General features: G+C 46.3%; 2 protein-coding genes and 2 long non-coding RNA genes across 8 annotated transcripts in view; 2 read left to right on the top strand and 2 right to left on the bottom strand.

Annotated features, from left to right (window-relative positions):
* HHLA1 (HHLA1 neighbor of OC90) overlaps window positions 1-13,501 on the top strand; it is a 34,656-nt gene extending 21,155 nt beyond the window's left edge. For 2 of the 5 annotated variants that reach the window (XM_074316308.1, XM_074316311.1), the window contains 6 exons: window positions 1,405-1,644; window positions 4,400-4,468; window positions 4,764-4,844; window positions 6,740-6,896; window positions 9,382-9,464; window positions 11,037-13,501. In XM_074316308.1, coding sequence (XP_074172409.1) covers window positions 1,405-1,644; window positions 4,400-4,468; window positions 4,764-4,844; window positions 6,740-6,896; window positions 9,382-9,464; window positions 11,037-11,080 — 674 coding nt within the window. In that variant the 3' untranslated portion in view covers window positions 11,081-13,501. Of the gene's footprint in view, window positions 1-1,404; window positions 1,645-4,399; window positions 4,469-4,763; window positions 4,845-6,739; window positions 6,897-9,381; window positions 9,640-11,036 lie in introns of those variants that run through there. The other 3 variants (XM_074316307.1, XM_074316310.1, XM_074316309.1) reach the window with 2 other exon arrangements.
* Window positions 2,139-9,361, bottom strand: LOC141567802 (uncharacterized). Its single transcript, XR_012490646.1, has 3 exons — window positions 7,510-9,361; window positions 4,138-5,024; window positions 2,139-3,231 (listed from the first exon to the last, which is right to left on the bottom strand). It is a non-coding gene; the product is annotated as an uncharacterized LOC141567802 (long non-coding RNA).
* Window positions 12,275-15,740, bottom strand: LOC141567804 (uncharacterized). Its single transcript, XR_012490649.1, has 3 exons — window positions 15,688-15,740; window positions 14,092-14,223; window positions 12,275-12,407 (listed from the first exon to the last, which is right to left on the bottom strand). It is a non-coding gene; the product is annotated as an uncharacterized LOC141567804 (long non-coding RNA).
* Window positions 14,779-18,858, top strand: part of OC90 (otoconin 90) — a 29,243-nt gene continuing 25,163 nt past the window's right edge. The window contains exons 1-2 of the mRNA XM_019723971.2: window positions 14,779-15,061; window positions 18,764-18,855. Coding sequence (XP_019579530.2) covers window positions 18,810-18,855 — 46 coding nt within the window. The 5' untranslated portion in view covers window positions 14,779-15,061; window positions 18,764-18,809. The remainder of the gene's footprint in view (window positions 15,062-18,763; window positions 18,856-18,858) is intronic.

Below are 18,858 nucleotides of genomic sequence, written 5' to 3' on the forward strand. Positions count from 1 at the left end.
ACGAATATGTTAATGACTTAATGCCAGGATGAAAAGCTGGTGGTGTGCCAAGAGGATCCCCCTTCCCCATGATTTGTGGACACGATCAGTGGTCCCTAAAGACACAAACAGTGTGCTTATATTTGGAAATAAGATACAATTGGGATAAGTCTTTCATTCAGAGTCAGTCCTGTCTCAGCGAGTTCCAACAATGGACCAGTCATCAGAATTCATTCATTCATTCATTCATTCACTCATCAAAACATGTATTTAATACCAGACACCAGGCGAGCTGTTAACAATACAGCTCTGCCAATGTTCTCTTTCTTTCCTGAGCTCACAGACCAGGGAGGGAGACAGAGGCAAGTAAACTGATAGTTATGACCAAGCCTACAAAGCGTTATTGTCCTGGAGCGCCCAGGGAGGGGGTTTCCCCGAGGAGGCAAGAAGTGATAGGAGGCAGGTAGGCAGGGAGACAGAATGGAGAAAGGCAATCTAGAAAAGTCCTTAGCACAATAGCCGCATTATGAAAATGACACAAAATTAGAAAGCTTTCCAGTATAATAGGAAAATAAAAAAACACACAAAGATGTGATTGCCAGTGGCAAGAAAATTAATAAAATGCCTAACTATATACCTAACAGAAAAAGTGATGGTTTTGTGTAAGAAAAACTACAAACCTTTACTGAAAGTAATAAAAGCATATTCAAATAAACGAAGTGGTATATTGTGTTCTGGATGAGAAACCTGAATATTTTAAAGATGGCAATTGTTCCCAACTTATCTTAGAGATTTAAAGTCTTTCAAGGGGACTCGTTTTGTAAAGCTTGAGAAAAATGGATTTTAATTCCTACCTTGAGAATAAATAAGTAAGAATATCTAGTAGTTGTTTAAGAGACCAATGAGGGAAGATTTGTCTTAATAAGAATCCTGTGATATTGTAGGGTATTATTATTATTATTTTTTATTATTAATTATCATCATCATCATCTCCATTTTAATGATACAACTAAAAAGAGTTCGGTAACTTGCCCCAAAGTTCACAGCATGGAAAAGACAGAAGCAGGATTTACCTCTTCAGGTCACCTTACCACAAACCCCATAACCTTTCCACTGTGTCGCATGGTTAGAAATGTATTTCTTAATATTGAGAGAACCTACTGTCCCCCAAACACACACCCCAGCTGATTGTTTGAGTGTCCAAGAGATTTGGAGAAATTTTTTTAATTGGTAGTGAGGAAAATAAAGTTTAGTTTGGCCATTCATTCCAGTTCAGGGTAGAGTTGCAATTCCCGCATTACCTACATTATGCATGCCCGTTGCATTTATCTTTTGACTGCATTTCAATGTCTTGTCAATTTCATATCTGAATCCATTTTATATCTGAGTCGAGCATAAAACACCCTGTTCCCATCACTTGCGCAGCTACCAGGAGAGTTGCCGGAACTCCATGGGTGACAGCCAACAGGCAGGCCTGGGCTTCTACTGCTCCAGTGCCCTGGACTCAGACCGACGGTGAGAAAACAGCTGGAGGGCCTCCTTGGGGAATACTTTCCTCTATGTCAACATTGCCTGCGAAGGCCATGACCACAAGCGGCCCTTCTGGGCCTCCTGCTAGGACACTGGCCACTCATGGCAGCCCATCCCAGACCAGCCCAACCTCAGGTAAGACAGAATGTGCTCTCCCATCACCCCCACTTTTCAACTAAATGTAGCGTTGTCTGTTTTTAAAACCTTTTCCAAATTTTCAAAATATAATACATGTATAGAAATGTCATAAAACATAAGTTAGCAACATAATTAAACATCTGGCCTCCTTTTCTTTACCCCCTTCCCTTTTCCCACCTTTGAATGAATGAATGAATGAATGAATGAATGAATGAAAACTCTCTCTTCACCGGAATCTCTCACCTCCTCTCTCTTTTATGTACCCTCCTAACTATTTTTTCTCCTTTCCCCCTTTTCACTGTTCATTAAACAAGTGACCACAAGAAGCTGACATTGTTCACCCCAGATAATTCAACTGCCTTTTGACATAGTGCTAATATGTATGAATATTATTATATTACTTACATATACATTAAGTATATGCAATGTAATGTAACACATATATCAATTACATATATAAATATAATTATAGTATATACATGATTGTAATATGAGTAAGGCCTGAATTCTAAAAGGCAGGAGAAAAATTGTCGAGTTGTGATCCCAATTTTGTATGTACATGTACTTATGTGTGTGTGCATGTGTGTAACAAATATACATAGAAATAGAAGGTAAAACAAAATAAGACTGGAAAGAAATTCACAACATATTCACCCTGACTATTTCTGGGAAGCAGATAAGATTTTTATTTTTCTTCACTCAGCATTATGAATTTTCCATGTTCTCTACTCTTATAATCAAACAAAAACGGCTTATTTATCTTAATCATTTCATCTGATACCTGCAGCCAGAGGCCCTTCTTCCATGCTCAGCACAGTCAATGCATCATCGCTTTACTGTTCAGGTCCATGAACTTGACCTTCCTCCCCTGTGGGCCAGGCTCTCCTCAAGGGCCTGTGTTCCCGTGAAACACAGTAGGCTTTCAGTTAAAAGTTTGTTGAATTACCTGAATTTCTTAAGAAATGGGGGGGGGGGGGGAGAGGAGTAGGTGAATTTTAATGAGCTTAAATGTAAAGTCTTGACTTTAGGAGCAAAATCTCAGTTGCACAAACAGATCTGGAAATACAGCGTTGATAGCTTTAATCAGCAAAACACCTGACATAATTGCATGGGGGAAAATGAAGGCTAATATGCTTGGGTTTGGCCAGCTGGACAGCAGCAACCAGCACAGCCCTGAGGCAATGAGCTCTGGTCTTTATTTCAGACACAGCAGGGCTGAAATCCTGATTCTCCCATGGCTGTGTGTCCCTAGGCAGTTTTCTTGACCTCTCTGTGTCCCAGGTTTCTTATCTTTGAAATGGGGATGATGATACTTGCTTTTCAGAGTGGCGGTGATGATTAAATTAGGTGACGTCTGTAAAGTGTTCAGCTCAGCACGTAGCATCTTGGAATCAATCCATCAGTGGCACCCCCTACCAACCTGTCCCATTGCACTCACAGCAGAGCAGCGTGGCCAGCTTCAGGAAACACGCTTTGGGAAGGGTAGTGACAAACAGGACGCCCGTGAGAGGAGAGCACAGGTCTGCTTCCACCTAGGTCCCTTTCAGCTTTGCTCCTCTGTGATTCTGTAGTGACTTAGGTAAACTGTAAATAACAATGACAGAGAAGTAAACTCTGGGTTTGGGTTGTAGTTAAGGCTGCTCAGTTTCTAAAAACACACCCAGGCAGCAAGGGTCTACGGGCGCCTCCTTCTGTGTTTATGGGCTCACAGTCCAGTGCCTGAAAAGGAAGCAACAGCAAATGCTGACCCACTCTAAGGAAACAACAAGAGGCCCATGGTCGTCTGTCTGTAAATGTGTTACACTGCCCATCTCTGGTGTTAACGCAGTGGTCCTCGTAGAGTAAAAGCCATGCTAAAGTGACACTGCGAGCCACAGTCCTAGTAACATAATCATGTTACTGGGAGCATAATAAGGAACGAGCAGTGTGACAACACCAGTGTCCTACATTCTGAGGCCCTGCTTGCTTCTCACCACCTCCCCTCACCCCTCCACGTCATCCTCTAGACTCCAGCCATGGCAAACTATCTCCCTCTCAATTCTCTGTGGTTCTTCTGTTTCAGAGACAAAGAGACAATGTCACCTGTCCCTCAGGACCCCGCCCCAGCTGAATTGGGTGCCCGCTGTCCTTGCTCACATTGCACGCCAGCCTCACCCCTTTCCTTCCACTTAGCCACATGTGTGCAATGACCTGTTTTATCGTCCTCCCTCTCATTGCCTCTAAGGAGGATACTTTGCTGGTCTTGCCGGAGGCCAGAATCTTGAGAGCAAGGAGCACATCCTGAAGTGGTCCTCAAACCAGGGCTTGTGAACATGATCCAAAGAAATGCTCTATCATGAAATGGACAGGCAATTCACAGGGGTGGGCGTGGGGTAAATGTGTGCACTCAGACTCCACGAATGAGAAGCGTATCATTTTCTCTCTGCCCAGGAGTAGCCGTGTTCAGACACTCACTGCCTGAGTAGCACCATTACGCTCCCATGTAGTTACCGGTATTAACATTATTCCAAGGGCACCAACACACGGTCTCACAGTTACTAATGCGACTTGCCCATTTCCTCCTCAACACTGAGAGTGCCTCCACTGTGGGCTCTATTTCTTATGCATTTCTGAATCCTCAACACCCTGCCTGGTACCTGGCTTAAAAAGCAACATTGGCTGAATAGGACAGGACTGATGGCATGGGACCTCTTCTTCCAATTAGGCATCCTGAGAAGAAACACAGGCTCACCTCTCTCTCATCTTATCCCAGGAACGTTCACCCCTGGCACACAGACTCCAAGTCCAACCAAGGCACCAGCCCCCAAATATCCACAGACAGGTAAGAATGTGCTGGAAAGAGGAACCTAATACCACAGACAAGAAATGTAGCTTAGGGGCAGGGCTAAGCTGGTTATTATACTTTGTTTCTAGCAGGAAAAGAGGCAGGAAAACTAAGCCTTGCTCTTCTGTTAAACTGCCCTGTGATCTTGGATAAATCGCTTCCTCCTTCTCGGCCACAACTTCCCCGTAGGTTTCGAGAACTCTTATCCTTAAGGTGTCATGATTCTCAGCTCGTCTGTATAACCCTAGGCGATTTCATTTTGATTTTTTGAGGCTATTCTTGCTCCTTGCAGGTGACCTCCCCGCAGCATGGCCATTTACCCCTGGAGAAGAGCCAGCCCTGGTCCCAGGACCCCACCAAGTTCAAGTTTCAAGTATGTACCATTGCCCTGTCACTCCTATTGCTTTTATTTGTTTTGGACGAGGTGGTGCAGCATAATAAAAAGGTTCGTTTGATAAATGTAGATTCGCACAGCTGGGATTCAAACCTTAGCTCTACCATTTACTGGTAAGGTCACCTCCGGCACTCAACTTCCAGAATTCAGTGTCCTCTGCTGTAGAGCAAGAATAATAACAATTAGTATGGGCACTGAAAAGGTCCTTTCCCCCCACGGGGTTTTGTATTAAGTAAGATAATGTGTGTGGAAGTGATTTGGAACTCTAGAGCTCCGTATAATTTAATTCAGTCAACTTTTATTGAGTGACCATTTATTGAGCATGTGCCATGCACTTACTTGCAACTGGAAGTTTTTACCATGTTTTTATAATGGGCATGATGTCAGCAGAGGGAGAGGAGTAAAGTGTGACTCCAAAATTCAACCCTCCTTCACCAGGTGCATTACTTTTGTTCCGTTTTAAAGAACAGCCGGCCTTCCCCGTCCCTGCATACTACTGCTATGGGATTCTGCAGGAAACCCTGTCCTGGGTTTAGACCTGGGTTCTCAGGACGTCTGCAGAGACTCAGGGCTTCGAGTTTCTGTGGTTTGTGCTGCATCCTCCCAGGTTGTGGGTGTCTCACTCTCCTCTTTTGTGTTGAGCCAGTTTCCGTAAGGGAGAAATGGATACAAAGCGAGTCCTTCAAAGCTGGTTGAGCCCACAGGCCCCTCCCAGTCCTGAAGGCCTTTCTATACTAGTTTTCCCGCATGTCCCCGGTGCATCCAGTCGTCTGTCAACGGGGCATTATTAAATCGCAGGAATCAGCAGTCTCCTTTTTCACATCACCTCACATCTGCCTCAGCCCCACCCTCAACCTGCAGTGAATGGTGAATGGGCTTTTCAGACACAAAGACGGGATTCTGCTCCCATCGGAAATTATAGCCCTTCCCTTCCCCCCAGGGGTTCCAAAGAAACAGACTAACGTCAGGCTGCGTTTTAGAAAACAAGTTGACTATATGTTTTTGTGGTTTGTGACATTGTCAGCTCGGACTCCTGGAGACCCTATGAATGGGTGACATCCACATGCCCTGTCCTCACACTCCTGCTCAGCTCCTGGAGACTCAGCCTACGGCTTCTTTTATGGAGTCAATCCATCTCATATTTGGTCTTCTGCTTTTCCTGCTTCCTTCAATTTTCCCCAGCATTCTGTCTTTCCAAAGAACCCCGCTTTCTACATCTACCTGTATCTATATATCTTTATCTGAATCTATATTTATCTATCTGTATCTACCTATATAGCTCTATCTGTCCATCCATCCATCCATCCATCCATCCATCCATCCATCCATCCATCCCTGTAATGAGAAATATAAGTATAAAATAAAGGGGTGTGGCATCTTCCAATAAATGATTCTGCCCATCTATAAAAAATATATACTACAAAGTCTTGACATTCACTCCTTCATCCACTCACTAAATATTTATTGAGCACCTACTGTGTGTCAGGCACTGTGCTATGCCTATTTTTACTTTTCTTTGTAATAATTCTGCAGGGTAGGTAATGTTATGTTCATTAAGCAATTTTAGTGAGTCCTACAGATCAAAAGTGACTACGTTTGAGGCCCAGATCTGTCTAATTCCAAAGCCTTGTTTAATATTTCCTGCTCAGTGAAATCATCTTTGATTTCCTCCAGGATCCGGATCCCCTCCATCTCTCTCAGAACTCTCACAGCAGCTCTACCGGGCAATGGTGAAGCAACACCATGTTCACCTGTCTGTCTCAGAGCAACCTGAGATCAGGGCAGGCCTGTGTTCACCTAGCACGGTACCTAACAAAGGAAAGATACTTGGTAAATTCTTATTGACTTGAATGGTCTGGGATTGTGTCTTGTAGGGTGTCCTCAGAGGCTCTTCAAAGAGGGGGCCATGACAGCTGCTCCGCTCACCCTGGCCAATCAGAAGCTCAACCCTTGCCTGATGGAGCTCTGCCGCTTTTTCCAGCAATGCCTCTGCGTGAGCCACAGGAGGGACCCGAGGATGGAGGCCATGTGGTAACCTGGGCCAGTTGCTGCCTTGCCAGTATTTAGAGCCTTTTATTCTGCCTGGCTTCTCTGCAGGCCACCCGGGCATTACATAATCCACAGAGAGGTGACAGGGTACCTCAATGGGGTGGACTCTCTGGTGAGTCGTCTACTAGATTGTCACCTTCTTGAGAACCAGGATGGAAGCTCATTCATTTCTGGGTCCCCAGAACCAAGGGCAGAGCCTGATATAATAAGTGCCATTGAGTCAAGCTGAGTTGAGTCCAGTTGAGTCAAGTCAAGTTGAGTTGAATTGAACTATGTCATATCTGATGGAATGATTACAGAGGATATTGAGTTGTCCCCCAGCTCAAATGCTGTCAGCCTGGTGAGATTTGCTAGAAAGTATTAATAATAATCAGAGGATGTGTCCATCTAAATTCCAGTTCTTTCATAAATCCCTAGCAGTCATTTGCAGGACACATGAGAAGGCTGTAAAAAGAAAATTAGAGGGCAGACTCCATCTTATAGTAAGAAAGTCTCGATGTGGACATTTTCCTGCTCTGGAATGCTGGCATACTATCTTTTCTTCTGGAATTTATTCTTGGCTATACACCCAGAACCAAGCAACGTAGATAAATACCTCTGCTCCAGTGGCTCGAGGCCCGTCTCTCAGATCTTTAATGTTATTTTCCAGGTCTACTCATAAGATCCTTCAGCTTTTCAAATCTCCCTTATCCATTGGCTTTGAGCCCCGAGTTCAGGTTCTCAGCCATTCCCATCATGCCTTTCTGGCCCTGGTCTTCGATCCCTCGATGGGTATGGATATTTCCTCTACCCAGAGAGGGAAATGAGCAATGTCCATAGACCTGAGGGTGTTAGCAAGCAAGGTGGTGGCATTCATTCAGGTAGAAAGATAGCAACATTCCTGCCTATATTTCCAGACTGTGGTGAGAATGAAATGAAATGGAATAATGTACTTACGTGTTCCTGCACCGTGCCTGGACAGCTGCACTCAGTGGTGGCTGATGGATGAATGTGTTTGTGGTCGTCGGTGACTTGCTCTCGTTTCCACTCTCATAGCTAAGTCTGAAACCTGTCTCCAGAATCCCTGACATGTTGTAGCTGTGGTGATGAAATACCTGGAGGTCAGGTTAGCTGCTGACCAAGCTTGATATGTCAGTTGTTGACCAGGGTTTTGAGATGTCACCTTGAGAGCAGGAGGTCACAGCCTCACAGCAAAAGTAGCTCTGGTGGTCGTCATCATTCCACTCAACTGTCAGATCCACTCTCTGTTATTTCTCTAGTCTGCGCTGCAATGTGGGGGTCTGACTGGTACACGCTGCACTTCCCAGAATACTTGGCCAGCCAGCTTCCTGTAAGTTTATCCAATGAGAGATGCCTGCAGGAAATCACAGGGCAGCAGAGGGGAGAAGCGAGGGGGTTTCTCCCCTTTTAGTTCTACTTTGAATGGAATTTCCCTTGTTGGTTCTTTCTAACCTTTTTATAGGTTAGAATTCTTCTAACCCTTTTTATAACTAACTCCCAGTATGAAAGTCCCTCTCCAGAACCACCTGGGTTCTGTTTTTTCTGGCTGGGTCCTGACTCATATCGGTCTTATTGCCTGTTAGAATGGCAGCATATGGAGAGGAGAACCTGGGTTAAAATCCAGTACTGCCATTTGAAAGCAGCGTATCCTTGGGCAAATCCATTCATCTCTGTGCCTGTTTCCTCAGGTTGACAGTATCTCATAAACTGAGGGTGATAAAACCTGGGAAATCTTTACAGCTAGCTCCCCAGAGTATGTTAGAATCACAGAATAATAGAGATGGAATAGAAATTAGAGAATGTTGAGGGCCCTCTCCCCGAAGTGAGGCATTGAAAGGAAAGTGAATCCTCAGAGTCCTACCATGAGTTAGTGACACAGCCTGCCCTGAAAACTCCTCTTCTTCCCAATAATATGATCAGGGCTCCTTTTACTGCAGCCCCTTGCAGCAATCTGCGCAGTCACCAGCCAAGAGCAGGATATTATTGTGCAAAGTATTTGCTGCATTGTAAACTATAACAGCATTGTACTCTCACTCCATCTCACACACGAAATAGAAAAACGGACATCATCATTTATCGAGCACCTATTATAAACCAGGCACTGCTCAGGAGCTTTGCAAATGCTATCTCATTTAACCCTCATGATAACCTATGAGTTATCACAGGTTCTATTATTGCCTCTCCTTTGTAAATAAAAAAGCTAAGGCCCAGAGAATTAAGTAATCAGCCTGAAGTCACACATTTTAGTAAGTAATGATGCTAGGACCAAAAGTAAGCCTTTCTGACTCTAACGTCTGAGCACTTTCCAACTCAGCCTCATTCTGTACCTTTCCTCCCACACTCTATAAAGATGGTGAGGGGGTTCCTTGCTGTGAATAATTGGCCATTATCACTTCTTAAAATTCTGGTTGCCTTCCAACAGCCACAAAAGATAGTGATTGCTCTCAACTGTGACTTAAATTTTTAGGTACTGTCTTGAATACTATTCCTGGTTTCTGAAGAATGCGACATACATCTGTCAGAGGGTGAAAAGGGTGTCCCACTCACACAGTGAGTATACAGCTCGACTATGTGGTAACTTGGCAATAAATGCATTCTATGAAAAGGTTCTAGAACTCTGAGAGGTTCTAGTGCCTCAGCAGGGGGCCATGAACTTATCTAGTCGTCACTAATTCTAGACAAAGAGTCTGATTCCTCTTCACCTAACAGCTTGATGTTGGCAATGTAGTATTTATTAAAAAAAAAGCAGCAGTCAGATGGACCAAGTGCTGTAGCTTTCTGTGTGACCTTTCCCTTGCGGAGCACCCCCGCAAGCTAAAAATACAAACAAACAAAGACAGATTAAACAGAAGACAGACCCTACATATCCATTCAAATTCCTGACCAAAGCAAATGTACACAAATAAATCAAGAAAAGGAAGGCAGTGTGAGGTGCTAGAGGTGGGTGTATGGTACCTCTCTGCTCCTCCCGATGGCATCAGCACCCCATTTGATCTCAGGGACATCAGATGTCTTTGTTTTTCTCCCAGTCCTGCAGACAAAAGCAGCTGGTCAGTCCGTTTGGCCATTTTATTATATATCTACCTAGACTACATATCTGATCAAGGATAGTCTGGCCTTCTCAAAATCATGCGACTATTTTGAACAGTGTGAAAAACGCCTTTTTAATGTAACCCAAATATAGGGTAGGAGATCATATGGTCCATTTTTTTTTCTTTAAAAAAAAAAGTTAAAAAAAAAAAGCTTAGCCACTCTGTCCTTCCTTATAGTATGTAAAGAACAGCAAATGGAAATCATAACACTTCCTAGAAACTGTTCTTATTCTGTTACCCTCCAGTATCCCTCACTTCCCACAAGCCACCATCTCAAAGCCTCTATCTATCTAGGCTGTATTTTCCAACTTATCACTCAATAACTCTCCTAAAATCAAGCTTTCTGGTTCCCTACTTGGTTTCCTTATACTTCCTCCATTTATTTCCATTTCGTTTTGCCTCAATACTTTCTTCTCTCTCCAATGCATTCCCTTCTGACTTACGCAAATCCATCACCCCACTTATCCTGTCTTCTCTTTCCGTTATCATTTTTAATCTGCCACACAAAAGCCAGGCATTGGAAGTGGGGCGTGAGGGGCTCAGCATCAAATACAGCAGTCCCTCTACCAAGTGTGGGCAGAAGGAATAGGAAATCTTACAAACTACTTATAACTGAATAGCTCTTCTTCTCCCTTACCACATTAAAATTGCCACAGAAACAACATATTACATTAACTGAGCAATATAATAATGAGTTTAGATTAGCTTGGTGCAAACTGGGGCGATGAAGTAGACACAGCTCGGTATTAGGTAAACATCACTGGGCAGAGAATGGAGGGGGAGCAATGCTTCCAACTTGACTTTGCTGCTCCCTAGCAAGGTGGTCTTGCCCAGGTTCTTTCTAAGAACAAGTTCTTTCTAAGTATGCAAGTGGAAGGAACTGACTGGTAGCCCCCGGGGTGGTGCATTGCCACGCATTTGTTCTCGAGAAGAGTCTGGCCCACTGGTGCTGTCAGAATTGATGTCTCTGTAGCATTTCCTTCTCACAACTTGAGCTCCCTCTTCCTTTTTTTTTTTTTTTTTTTTTCAGCCTTAAAACAAATATGCCTTGAGAATATCTGCAAGTCTGTGTGAGGCCTTGAAAAAACAATGGGACCTAACAGTCGATTGGATGACATCACCTCACCCAGGCCCAAGAGGGCGGCATTTGCAGAATTCACCTAGGCTCCAGTTAGATCATCTATTAATTGAAAGTGGTTCTTTTTGAAAATAGCCTTTCTTTCTGTCCTGTGAATCTGTGGAAGCAATGGAAGGTGGAAGGCCACATGTTAGAAGCATCACAATGAATGCAGGAATGCTAACTCCCCTGCCTGCTCCAAGGTCACAGAAACTTAATATCTATGCTCAAGAAACATCCAGGATGAATGCAGCAATCATAAGAATGTAGAAACGGAGGGGAGGGAGACACACTAGCGTGAACAACAAACCAGTCTGGGCACTGGGACTGACATAGTACCTGGCTTAAGTGACTTCAACTTGGGACTTTCAGAAGAAAACTGACCCCATACTCTGCAGACACGCACATATGATTTCTCTACACAGTTAACTTGAACTTGGTCTGTGCAGCTGATCAGACTTGCGGCAGCGAGATAATCTTCCAAGCCCCCAGAGTCAGAGGGGAAGAGAACCTTCCCTAGATTTCTCATCAGTGTGTCCCACTGTATTTGGGGGTCCCCAAGAGGACCCCCACCTGCAATGATTCACTAATAGGATTCACAGAACTCAGAAAAGTGGCTATATTCACATTTGCCACTCATTATAGCAAAAGGGTACAGATTAAGACCAGCAAAGGTAAAAAGTAAAAGGTAAAAGGTGCAGAGGGCAGGGTCCAGGACAACCCAGTTGTCCTCTCCACGTGGAGTCGCATGGACAGCATTTATCCTCCCAGCAACAATGCGTGACAACACGTATGGAGGATCGTCAACCAGAAGACTTACCCAAGCCACGTTGTCGGGGGTTTTTACTAGGGGTCGGCCATGTACGCATTAAATACCCCCCTGGATGACCTTAGTTAGTCAACTTTCAGGGACTCCAGAGGTCAGACTGACATTGCGTGATTCAAGACCCCTTCCCCCCCATAAGTCACACTGTTAGCTTAGACTATGCCGTGGCCCAAAGCCCCAGGTTTGCTCTCGCCGGGGGCCCTGCAAGGACCCCTCAGTTCCTCACTATGGTGATAGCTTCCCTCCAGATGGCCCGGAGTTTTTGGTGCAATCTCTCACCTTAGTGCTGCCAGGCCACCAGGTTCCACCCCTTTGTGATCTGTGCCTGCCTTTTTGTGAGAAAAGTCAAAACAGTTCCCCCATCGGGAGACGCTGCAGTGTCTTTGAACTGGGAACGTAGGTTCTTGAGGAAGTAGAGCTTGAACTCTGGAGAGAGAAACAGCCAGCCGCTTCCCTGTCTGGTCAAACACAGAAAGATTTCTTTTTAGTCTCCAGCACTTGAGAGAACTTTAGAGTTATGCAAATATCAAGCACATAAAGACCTGTTGTCATGATTTGGGGGCCCAACAATGGGCCCTCTAGTTTGCAAAGCTGCAGAAAGTACAGGAAATTTGCTGGGGCACCAGGGACGCATATCTGGATGGGAATCAAGAAAACAGCACCATTCATCAGGTGTGTGGGTTAATCTGACGGATGAAGTTGATATTAATCAAAGGCCTCTAGCAGGAAAGGATTCTGGATGTTCCCCAAAGAGTAATTTATCAGCAGACAGTGCGGGCTGATGCCTTGGCCCCAATACCCAGCTGTCCGCTTGGGGGACGGCCTGTGTGCACCCAGCCTCCTCATACTTTGGGGATAATCACTGAGCACAACTATAACTTGTAAGAGCCCAGATGTGGAGGACCTCGGAGGCCCGTGCAGGGCTCTGACCTCGCAGCAGGGACAAAGGCTCAGAGGATCATACGGGACTGGTTTTCTAGGGTCATGCCAGCAGGTCTGGCAGGAGGAAAATGGGCCTGAGAGCCAACAGATCAGAGCCTGAAATCCACAGTCTCCTGGAGTTTAAGGGGGGCTTCCTGCCCCTTTGACTGAATAAGTCCTGATTGGGGGTGCTTAGGGCAATGGGGAGGCCTCAGGGTGCTCCCACACTGGAGTTCCTACTTATTTGTGCATGTGTGGCCACCAGTGCTCAGTGATGAGCTGAAAGAGATGGGATAGTATTGTCCACCAGCTGATGAAGGCGACTGTGGAGTTGCACGGGTATCATCATTAAACAGGATTCTCCCTGGAAACAAAGGCACAGGTGCATTTCTGTCTGTTTCATTCATGCCCAAAAGACAGCGCATGAGAAAGAGAGGGAGAGGGAGAGGGAGACGGGGTGGGAGGGAGATTACATGACGCCACCTGTAATTTTGAACTCTAATACAACAGCCATTTCTCTTCTGCCTGAGTTCTTGAGAAAGTGCCACTATCACCCTACTCCACCAACAGAGAAGTGAAAAGCCCGAGTTCCGTGGATATTGTAGGCCAGCGGTTCTCCATCAGGGGTGATTTGGACCACCCCCCACCCCAAGGGGCATCTGGCAATGGAGAGAGACATTTTTATTTGTCACAGCTTGGGGACAGGGTCTGCTACCGGTATCTAGTGGGTAAAGGCCTAGGACCATTTAACAGCCTACAATGCACAGGACACTCCCACAACCACAAAGCATTTGGCCCAAAATGTCAGTAGAGGTAAGGCTGAGCTACCCTGCTGTGGGCTCTGGAGAGAAAATGAAGCTTCTTATCCTGTGAACTGTCCAGAACAACATGCCTAACCAGCGTGGTATCAGGCAGTGAGCAGGGTTTATGCTGTGGAGATGCTGGAGGGATGAGTTTTGCCCCACGGACCTCATGGTTTCAGATATGGTGCCTCTTCTGTGCTGGTCAGAAAGGGTGGGTGCACGTAGCTTCATTCCGCAACGTACGTGAGCTACTGAACCATAATTCAGGCCCTAGACACGAAAGCCTCCATGCACAAGCACAGCTAAGTACTTGAAGAAACCCTTCAGCAGAGTCTGTAAAGGCTCAGCTCTCCCCCAGTGTAATCGCCAGGATGCAGCGCTACAGTGAACATCTCACAGGGTTCGCAGCCAGACTCACCTGTGACCCAGAAATGGTCCCATCACATGGGAGCTGGGACACACGCCTCCACCTCGAGGACCCCACTGGCCCTGTCTGCAAGATGGAACTAATGTCCCATCCCCCTACTGTAGGGATCACACGGACGACATCCTGTAAAACATATTTGTGGTACAAAATGGGTGCTCAATGAATGTTAGCGCTCCTTGTGAAAATGTGGAAAGGACACAGTTCTCAAGGGGGCTGGGCGGGGGAATGAAGGAACCAGGATTTATTAGCCCCACCACCATCCCACACACGACTTGGCTCACTTCATTCTCACAACCCTCGTGGGATGACTCCCAGTTAATGGACGCGGGAGCTGACACTGATTGGGGACAGGCTCAAGGTCCCGTAGGTCATGGGGAAGCATGGCTGGCACCGGAATCTAGGACGTCTGAATACAAAGGTGCATCTCGCCCTGCCACACAGCTTGGGCAGAAAACCCCGCAAGGAAAGAGGCATCACATTCCTAGGCCTGAGGCCAGAAACGTGTAGGAAGAATCACCCCAGAGATCCTCTTGCTGAAGAATTAACTCGAGCAGACAAAGCCACCCCTCTTCTTAGCAGGAGAGCCCGTGTGACTTTCATCGGTCTTTCATCCCTCAGAGTTCCCCTCAGGACCCTGAGACCTAATCCCTGGGCCTCTAAGCCTTTGAGGTGAGGTGGGAGAGTCGCACAGGGGAGCCTTTGTTCTCTAATGAGAGCCTGGGTGTCCTCTGAGGTTCAAGATGGGGCCTCTCACCATGGAGCAGGTCACATAGCATTAAGATGCCTCCTCCCCCTCAGAGGCAGCCCACCTGCCGACTTCATGAAAGGCTGTTGTCTTGATGTGAGGAGGGAGGGGGGTCATGTGACCAAGGGTCTTTCCTTGGGGTATAAAGGACTAGGTTCCCATCTTGTTCAAAGCCGAGCATCGTTCATCCAACTGCCTTAGAGTGGGACCTGCACGGTAGGTACCCATTCTCCTGATGGGGTGGGGACCCAAAGAGGGAGGCAGGTAAGGATGGGAGAAGGAAGGGGCGGGGGGGGGTAAGGGAGAAAAAGGAGGGGAGGATGACAGGATGGAGGGAAAAATAAATAACGGGGAGGACAGAGCGAGGGAGGGAGGGAGGGGGCTGCTCTCAAGGGGTGTCTGAGACCTGGATGCTACTCCAGGATGTCGCTAGGAACCCAAAGGCACTCAGCCCTGTACAAGGCGCTGCAATTCCAGAGGGACACACCTCACCTGGTGGGTTTATCTGGGGACAAAACCACCACACCACATCAGTGAGGGTCCTGCAAAGCTGTGTGGGCCAGTGAGTACTCCCCAGGGCACCTGGTGTGCAAATATAATAATCACTAATTATGTGCCGACCTTACTGACTGCTCAGTACATGCCAGGCACAGTGCCCCAAGTTTACAAGGATTATTCGTTAAATCCTCATGGTGACCTGGTGAAGAACCACCATATGGGCATTTTACTGGCCACAAAACGGTTCCAGGCAGCTTCAAGTGCCTGGTTCAGGGCACTCGCTCATATGAAAGGCAGAACCTGAGCCCCCCCACCCCACCCCACCCCACCCCAGGTCTGCCCACCTGGAAAGGCCTTGCTTGCAGCGACGAGCTGGCAGCTTTGGGGGGGACTCCTGAGAAAGAATTGCCAAAAATCATGATTGTGACACAGTGAACAATTACAGCTTGTTATGAATTTCATGGCCAGCATGGCGGTTTAGGGAGCAAAGACTTAAGTCAGGCTGGCTGACCTCAGTTTGAATCCTGCGTCTGGCACATCATGGGGAAGGCAGCTTTGGCAAGTCACTGGACATCTCTGAGCCTCAGGCCCCCACCTAGAAGCGGAGGCATGTGACAGTAAAAGTCCAGGATTTCTTTACAAGCTGGTACATGGAGAATGCCCGGGGTAGCACTGGGCATGAAGGACAACCCAACCAAGAAAGGGGGTGTTTAAAGGAATGAGGTTCTGAACTCCTCTGTGTCTAGCGGTGGTAAAATACACTAATGTAAACTTTACCATTTTAATCATTTTTAAGTGTGCAGTTCAGCAGCATGAAGCCCACTCACGGTGTTGTGCAACCATCACCACCATCCACCTCCACAGCTTTTTCATCTTCTCCGACTGAAACTCTGAACCCATTAAACACGAACTCTCCATTCCTCCTCCCTCTAACCTTCTTAAAAATACACACACACACACACACACACACACACACATTAGGTGTGTGTGTATATATATATATATATGTATATTAGACGTAATATATATATATATTATGTCTGTAATAAGGTCACTTTTGCTTATTTGCATTCTAATAAATATATGCTTGAAAATCCAATACACATATTTGCAATTTCAATGAACGTCACCATCAGCTTCTCTTCTCTGAGCGTCAGTTCAACCCAGGGGAGCGTCTCCCTGACAGGAGTGTCACATGAAAACACAAAAAACATCCACTGAGCTAACGGTCCATCCTCCCTCATGCACCAGACAGAGGCTTTTCCTCAAACAGGGAATCGGGGTCTTTCTTGTAGTACCTGTTATTTATTGAGTGTCAGACACAGTGGTTGTAATGACTAAGGTTTCTGAGGCTTTTCTCTCCACCAGGTTCTGTTGTAAGTGTCCTGCATGGATTAGCTCCTTCACTCCTCACAACCACCTAATAGGCAGGCACTGCCATTATAACGAGCCCTGGAGCTGGGAAGTGGGGCATTTTTGCTATAAATTGCCAGTCTCTGAGTCTCCATGATCTCATCTGTGACGTGAGAGTTTGGACTAGATGATCTCAGTGCCTCACCTGAGTTCGAACATTCTGGCATTCTCTCATTTACATGATGGCAACAATAAAACCCCTGACTTACTGCCAGGTGGTGACACTGGCCACAGTCGTGTGGGCACTTCAGTGGGGTCCTCTGAACCGCTGCCAGCTGCTCACTCATGGGGCTCCCAGGGCATGCCACTTTCCATCTGGGGATGTCCCAGGCCTCGGCCTTAACTGTCAGTCTGGCTTCATGGCCTTGACAAGGAGTCATTCAGATCTGAATCTCCACAGGAGAATCAGAAAGCCTGTCTAACCTTGACCTTTAACCTGCTCTAAGAATGCATGTGGCTAACAAAAGGTTATAAGCAGAGCATTATGCCTGAGCAAAATCAGGAAATAATTAGAGGATTAGAGAATGTCTGAGCCGAGTGAGATTCCCAAGGCACTCATGCCCTACTCTTTCTCATTCATTCAACAAACATTTATTTTACAGCCACCAGCAGCTGTGCGAGGCCCTGAGACAGGTTCATAGAGTAGTGATCCAACAGCCTACAACTGTCTTCTCCTCTGGGACACATTCCCCAATACCAAGCCCTACGTACAAGGTAGAGTGGCCCACCACGGCCCTGGGTACATACACAGGGCCATCAGGACATGGGGCCGCACTGGGCTCTGGGAGGACAAATTGTGGAAAGTATTCCTCCCTCCAGGTTGCTGCAGCCCTGCAGAGGCCAAGCTTGGGAGCTGAGCACTGGTTGCCTTTCAGCCCCTCCCTGCCCCTTTCAGTGCAACACCTTTGCACAGTGCAAACATGTACAACCCGACAGCAGCCTTGTGTGAGCCATGGGGAAGCTTGATCACATTGTATTATCTTTCATACTTTGTCCTAAAAATCATGCCCTAACGCAGCATAAGCACAAACCAACTATCCATCTAACATTCTTTAGGGAGTTATATTCCCAGGGAGCTAAATCCCTCAGGTTTTTCCCTTCCCTGCCAAACACATGGTTGACCTGCTTGAATGCAGGAAGTTAAATGTTTGCTCGTCAGAGCACAAGGCAGCCACCAATGGAATGTGGTAGGTTCCCGGACCCTGCCCGCCTTGCCTCTTCCCCCCACGGCAGCCCCTGAGATACATCTCTCAAACTCCTAGGGCAGCAGCAAAGTATTCAAATGGCTTACAAACTAAGGAAAAGAAGAAAGAGGGAGCTGCTGCTGCGGGAAAAGCATAGTTTGCTGGCAGGCAGCACTCTGTGTGATCACCAAATGTATTCATATCAAGAGATGTAGGTAAGAGGGTGCAAAGTCAGCCTACTCAGTAGTTACTCGGAATGCTGGCGTATCATAACTTACGGGTTATTTAAAATTCAATTTGTATTTCTGTCTTAGTATATAATTACATGAACACTGGGACATATTGTCACTTTTCATCGGATTTGCTTATTATTACTTTATCCCCTTGCCTAATGAGTGATGGAAATCAAATATTAATTCGCAAAAGTCAAACTATAGCACTTTTTCGATTGCCTCCCTTCCCTAGTAATCTCCAAACAGCCCACAGGTAAGGAGTGTGCTTTCCTCACCTTGCATCCCTGGACCCACCCCTACAACATGCCTGACACACAATACATGGCCATGGACTTAATGAATAAATAAAGGAGACCACAGAGGTGTCCTCAAGGAGCACGCAGCTAAGCTTCCATGTTACAGATGGATAAACTGAGTCTCACAGAGGGCACGTGGTCTCTTCAATGTCATACTGCTAGTTAGTGGCAAAGCTGGACAGAAACCCTTTCAAGGCTTTCTCCTTTTACCTCACTGCTTCATGGGATGAAGGGCTCCTGTGGGTTCTTATTCCTGAAAACACACTCATCATATTCCGCGGACTTCTCTCCCAGGAGCTGTTCCTGTTGAGGCTGCATTCCCACCCTGTGCTCTCTTGCTATGGTTGTGCTTCTTCTCATAGGGATGCTGATGGCCCCCCATGTCGGTG

This window comes from Rhinolophus sinicus, linkage group LG12 (genome assembly GCF_036562045.2).
Source record: "Rhinolophus sinicus isolate RSC01 linkage group LG12, ASM3656204v1, whole genome shotgun sequence".
In the NCBI taxonomy this organism is placed as follows: Eukaryota; Metazoa; Chordata; class Mammalia; order Chiroptera; family Rhinolophidae; genus Rhinolophus; species Rhinolophus sinicus.